This window comes from Psammomys obesus, unplaced genomic scaffold (assembly GCF_907164565.1).
Source record: "Psammomys obesus unplaced genomic scaffold, mPsaObe1.curated_primary_1811, whole genome shotgun sequence".
Lineage (NCBI taxonomy): Eukaryota > Metazoa > Chordata > Mammalia > Rodentia > Muridae > Psammomys > Psammomys obesus.
The window spans coordinates 16,257,057-16,263,681 of record NW_026591086.1 but is presented as its reverse complement, the minus strand read 5'-3'; the positions used below and the strand labels follow the sequence as shown (position 1 = coordinate 16,263,681).

General features: G+C 43.3%; 1 protein-coding gene across 1 annotated transcript; it reads right to left on the bottom strand.

Moving 5' to 3' along the window:
- Positions 1-527: 527 nt before the first annotated feature.
- Kbtbd7 (kelch repeat and BTB domain containing 7) lies at positions 528-5,261 on the bottom strand. Its single transcript, XM_055609756.1, has one exon. It carries the CDS (start codon positions 4,847-4,849, stop codon positions 2,759-2,761), a length of 2,091 nt encoding a protein of 696 aa, XP_055465731.1. The 5' UTR covers positions 4,850-5,261; the 3' UTR covers positions 528-2,758.
- Positions 5,262-6,625: the final 1,364 nt, after the last annotated feature.

The window sequence follows — 6,625 nt, the reverse complement described above, 5'->3', positions numbered from 1 at the left end:
GGGAGGCAGAGGCAGGCGGATCTCTGAGTTTGAGGCCAGCCTGGTCTACAAATGAGTTCCAGGACAGCCAGGGCTGTCCCACAAAGAAACTGTTTCGAAAAAAAACAAACCAAACCAGCAGCAAAAACACTAATGACATTTTGTCTTATTTTTGGTTGAGGCAGGGTCTCACTGTGTAGCTCAGGTTAGCCTGAGCAACTTGTGATCCTCCCGCCTTAGCTTCCCTAGTGCTGGTTAAGAAGTGCTCTGCCACCATTGCTAGCTCCCATTAACAGGCAGCTGAAGTAACTTAGGTTCTCAGAATTTCAAACTATAGGTACATGGACACAAAAGTTAATGGCCGTAACTAAATCTTACAAATGGCAGCCCTAGAAATCACAGCACACTGAGCATTTGCTGATTAACTGGAAAAGCCAGCCAGGAAGACATCTTTTCGAGAAAAATTTCAATATTGCTAGCTGTCATTGAACAATCAATGGTTTTATACACTTAACAGACAACTAAATAAAGCATAAAGCCAGGAAGCCTCTGGTTTAAAGCCACCTTTATTTTAACAAGCAACACACAAATCATTTATCTATAAAATAATAGCATCTACTCCCTAATTCACAAATGTTTCACAAAATCAAAATCCTTCACAAGAAAATGTGTCAGTAAGCCAAGATATTACTAATATGTAACCTAAGCTTTAACTCAAGAGTTGGGAATGATGAATTCGAGAATTTGTCTTTTATAAATCAGTTGCAGGCCTTAATTGTGCAGATGAATAATCTGGCTGAGACCAGCATCACCGAGTTTCTATCTTACAGAACAAAAAGCTGTCAACATAAGTTAATGGGGAAGAGAAAGTTGGCCCCCAAACAGGGAAAAAAAATGGCTAAGTAAAGAGTAGTTCTTATAACATTTCTGGTACAGAATTTAGACTTAGGCCTGACAACGTTAAGAGTCAGTAAACCCACTTCAACAGAAATACTATTGAGCTAAATGTTTTACAGACTTAATACAGCCAATCAAAATGATGAATAATACACTATCCATGCTATTTTGTTTTGCTTTTGTCATTTTATTTTTCATTTCTTCCAATTCAAAAAGTCACTTCCCCATCTTGGACCAGATTCTTTGGTCCTCTACCAGAGTGTTAAAAAAGCATGTTGTTACTAGGGAATAATGAGGAATTTGCATGTTATTGAATAAAGATACAGGAAGATAATTCTAAAAGAGTATAGAAAACTTTATATAGCATAAAACATCTGTATATGTACACCATTTGTCATATATATGTATTATGACAACCATATATATTAATAAACCTTCAAAAGGTAAGCACCTATAACGTAACAATGCCAGTTTTGTGTGATTTACTCTTTCTGGACTTTACCTTATATATATATATATATATATATATATGTATATATATGGTGAGTGAAACAGAAACTGGAGTGTAACAGAGAAATACAAACTGGATACAGACACCATAATAAAATGGCATGTATACCACCGATTAGAGTAAGAATTGAAAAAACATACTTTAACTACTGGCCCCAAATGCCACCCAGCATCCACTTAAGTTCCTTAACAGTCAACTTTTAATACAAAAATATCTTCAAGCTGAAAATCAAGAACTTTCACAGTAACTTAAAAAAAAACTGTTAAATATTACACAAAACAGTTCTATACAAAGCTTGAAGTTTTAAAGTTCTTTGCTGGCACTTAACTTGAGTTGATAAACACTATAACTACTGATCTCAAAATACTGCCTTTAGCTTATACATATTTTCAAAGCCAATATTACTTCACAAAACATTAAAGAATAAATCACTTTCTGCTGATAAAACCCCTAAGATGAATACTAAAACTATATAGCCAAAATATTTTAGGGAGGCAACCTTTTTTAAGACAGTGCATGACCAATGAAGAAAAATTTACATTATTTAATTATGTCCAGTGAAGAAAAGGGTTATTCCTCTGAGTCAACAAAGCATTTAACATGTACAGATCAAGACTGTGAATTTATAAAGCAAATTACCTTTTTCATGTTTTGGTTTAGAAGGGTGCTTAAGTAATTGGTGACACTACTAGAATGTTTTTTTTTTTCTCCCAAGGTAAGAAATGGGTCATATTTAGCACGTTACACATTTCTAAATTCTAAAGTAAAAACTTGAAATTCTTTGTAAACAGTGGAATCCTGATTTATAAATTTTCTGTGACCTTGTAAGCCCACTGAACACATTATCAACATGGAATCACTACTTAGTAACCTTAATAATATTTTTTCTTTGGAGAAAGAAAGGCAAGCACACTAGATTTTAACAAGCTATGAGAATAGTAAAAACTTACTTTAAAATGTAATCTTTCATTATTCTGAAGGAAAATGTTAACACCTTCAAAATCCAACAATTCTCAGTCCAGTTTTCCTAGTAACAAATTACAAGATCTTGTAGCACTAGGCAAAATTTAACTAAATTAGAAAAATCAATAGAAACATACTAATTAACAGCAAAACAAAATCCACTAAACACCTTAATCAATTTATGTAGTTCACTATGCATATTTTAATAATGGATTTTTAGCACAGTAAATTATTGAAATAAGCTGATTTCAGGGACTGTATAAATTTTGTCTATTGTATTACTATTTCAAATTGCTACCCTTTCTAAACCAAATCTCCAGTCCTAATCAACTTTGTCTTCTTCAGGAAAAGGGGTATCATTTTAAGATACATTCCATACAGTAGAAACATCTTATTGTCTCAAAATATTTACAAAGAACCCTGCTGATCTGGTGCATTTCGCTGAGGTGCAACCTGTACCCAGACTTCATCATCAGAAAAAGAACTTGAACTTCCTGACTCAGAGTCCAGTTCACTGAATCCGTCTAAGTCCCATTCAGTGCTAGACTCACTCCTTGCATCATCTTCCTCAGTGATGAAACTCTGACCAGGTTCAAGACAGGAAGGATAAACTCGAGCACACAGGCAAATAAAGCCAGAGTCAAACTGCAAAAGGCCTAACATGGTACCTATATTAATCCATTGGTCTTCCCTAGTATCGTACTCATACACTGTCACACGGTTCTTTTTCCATTGTGGGGTGGTAGAAGTAATGAGCAGCAACTTTTGGTCATGATTGACAATCTGGTAGTTGTGGGTTTCTGAGTCCAATGGGATATTACTAATCCGCCTCCACTCTCCTCTGGCTGGGTTGTAGACCTTCATGACTGGGATGTCACAGATACAATAGATTTCATCTTTGAAGACACAGGCTTCCTGAAAGTCACTTCGTTTGAGAGATGCACAATTCAGCCACATATTATGGCTAGGATCATAGCAGAGCATGCGCTTACTGTTGACAGCATAAAGGTAGTTCTGGACCACTATCAGTTCAAATGAATAAAAGGAATGGGGTACAGGAGCCACCAGAGCCCATTGGTTCCTCTGAACACTGTAGCATTCCACTTCCTTCAATTTACCTCCAGTAATCGGGTCTCTCCCACCCAAGATGTAAATGTAGCCATTCAGATACGCCACATCCATGCCCTCTCGGCACAGCAATCGGTCTGCCAGTTGATACCAACTATTTTGGGCTGGTTTATACACCCATAGGTCTTTCCTGGGCTGGGCAGCGAGATAGATGTCATGGTCTGGAGAGACACAAACGGCTGAGGATGTAATGGTCTTAGTGTGTGCCAGGCTGGTCAAAGGAGATGGCATTGTGTAAATATCTCCTGAATATGGGTCATAGCAGAGAAAAGGATCTCTGGTGTGTCCGAAAAAGATTACCATCTCTTTAGCACACATACCCAACCTTTGGGGTGGATTTTCTGCTACAGGTACAACAGAGCTACTGGTGGCGACGCTATTGCTGCTGCCACTATTGGTGTTGCTGCTGTTGTGGCTGCTATTTGGCTTGGGCACCACTGACTTGTACAACCTATCACCAAAACGCTGCTGCAGGAGGGCCCCTTCAATTAGGTCCAGGCAGTATTTCTTCACAATAGGCTTGTTGAGTAGCCCTCCCAAGTAGTCCTGATCTTCTGCGGGGAAGTGTGCCCAGCGAACACACTTGAAGACTTCTGCAGCACTGGGGCCCCGCTCTTTGGGAGCAGCCTCGAGCCACTGCACCGCCACGTGACACACAGTCTTCTCACTCTCCACGTCCAGGCTGTCTAGGCGCAGGACGGCCTGCAGCTGGGCCAGGGTCAGGTCCGCCAGCGTCTCCTCCCGGATGGAGCCCATCCTGCTGAGCTGCTTGAAGTTGTGAGCTATGAAGGACTGCGCCTGAGACCGCAGCTTGTGATGGTCAAAGGCATCGGCGAACTTGAGGATGGCAGTGCAGTTGGTCAGGTCAAGGCGGCGAGCCAGGAAGGAAGCACAGGCTTCGCGTACGTACTCCAGCTGGAGCATGTCCGAGGCCGCGTACAGCCGCTGCACGTTGGCCTCACTGAGAGACACGCGGCCGGTGTAGCAGTAGTCCACCAGGACCTCGAAGGACTCGGCATCCACGTCGTGGATGGTCACGCTGGCCTGCTGGCTCTCGTACATGCCGCCGGTGAACATGCTCTTGAAGTAGGGACACGCCGCGGCCAGCACGTTGCGGTTGCACGAGAACAGGCGCCCCGTGCCAGGCCCGCTGCCGGGAGTCACCACCTCGATGGTCACATCACACAGCAGCCGCGCGTCGTAGAAAGACTTGAGCTGGGCCAGGAGGGCTGCAGAGTGGGCCGTGTCCTTTAATTCCTCCGGGCCCGTGAAGAAGGCCGACACCGAGGGCTTGGAAATCCTCTTGGGCCGCCTGCCGCCGCGGGGACTGGCGAGGCGGCGAGAGCACGGGGCGTCTTCCCGGGACTGCATGGTGGAGATGGCGGCGGGGCGCCGAGGGTGAGAACGGCTGCAGACGCCCGGCTCCTCCTCACGCCTCCCCGACGCCGACACAGCGGCGTCCCAGAGCAGACTCCGCTCGTGGCCGCAATTACTCAGCTGGCCCTTCGCCGCGGTGCCGCCTCCCTTTATCGCGTAGCCTGCGCCTGACTCACCGTTTCCCTTCGCGCCCTTTCTCTGCTCGGCTCACCCAGACACGACCCTGGCATCCAGCCGCGATAGCAGCTTCTGCCGAGCTGGCGAAACCAGTAGGTGCCCAGAGAAACTACTCTTCCCAGGTTGCCTTTCGCGCGCCTCGATGCATGACGGGATCCTCTGGCCTCGCGGATGGAAGCCGCTTTGCCTCTTGGGAGTTGTAGTTTACGGAACGTCAACGTTTTCTCCTGTTGAAACCTTGACATAGGTAGAGAGCAGAGTTCATGAAGCTGGCCTTTAATGCCAACACTGGGGAAGGCTGAGGCAGGCGGATCTCAGAGTTTGAGCCCAGCCTGGTCTACATAGTGAGTTCCAGGACAGCTAGGGCTATGTAGAGAGAACCTGACTAAAATGCAAAATCAACCAATTTTTGTTTATTATAAAAATATATCCACTAATTTGAAGCTAGGAGCCATGGCAAAAACAAAAACTTGTGAATTTTTGTAAATGACTTCTCATTTTTTTTTTCATTTGTTGCTTCAATGGCATATTTCTTTCGTTTTTTTTTTTTTTTTTTTTTTTTTTTTTTTTTTTTTTTTTTTTTTTTCTTCTAAATAGGGATTCTTTGTGTAGCTTTGGCCCTCCTAGAACTCATTCTGTAGACCATGCTGGCCTCGAACACAGAAGTTCACCTACCTCTGCCTCTCAAGTGCTGGGATTAAAAGTGTGTGCCAACACTGCCTGGTTTACATTAATATTTTCAATACTCATTAAGATCCATAAATTTGCCAGGAGTGGTGGCAAATAATCCCAGCACTCAGGAGGCAGAGGCAGGAGAATCTGTAAAGGAATTTTAATTCAGACATGGCTGTTAGGGCAAGAGATCACATCCAAACATCTTCTAGGTTTGTGTGATCCAACTGTAGATAGAGCAAGTTGCAGGTAAAGTAAAGCGTAGGTGCAGGCGTGGTGGTAAAGTTAGTTTGTAAAAGGAAGCACTCACGTTTTAAAGTGATGTCTAACTGAGTGGCAGAAAAGGTGACAAATCAGAGAAGATTTGACAGAATAGGATCTGCCCAACTCTCACAAGAAGAGAGAGAAAAGGGAAGCTACTGAAGGGGCAATGTGAGAAGAGGCAGTTTAACTGGGACAGTAATAGAGAGACAGGTTGCAGAGAGAGAACTCAGGTGGAGACAGAGTGAGAACGAGCCAAGAGATTAGGACGGATTGCTAGAGATAGTCTGAGGCAAAGCAGAGCAATTAAGGGGGCTGAGAGAGAAGCAGATTGACTACGTCAGCTGGGAGAGGAGTCTGAGCCAGAACAGCTGAGTTGAACCAGCCAGCCAAAAGTCCAGAAAGAACAAGAAAGGGTGAGCTTATTCAGAAGGCAAGACTCAAGAGGCTGAAAACATTCTAGGCCCAGGTTAGATTGTATGAAGGCTAGAAGCTTCCAGGACTAGGCCTAGGTTAACAGAACTAGTAAGCCCCCAAGAACTAGTAAGCCTCTGTAACAGTCAAATAAAAGTTCTTTTTACAAGAATCTCTGTAAGTTGGATCTAGGCTAGCCTGGTTTACAGAGTGACTTCCAGGACAGTCAGGGCTACACAGAGAAAC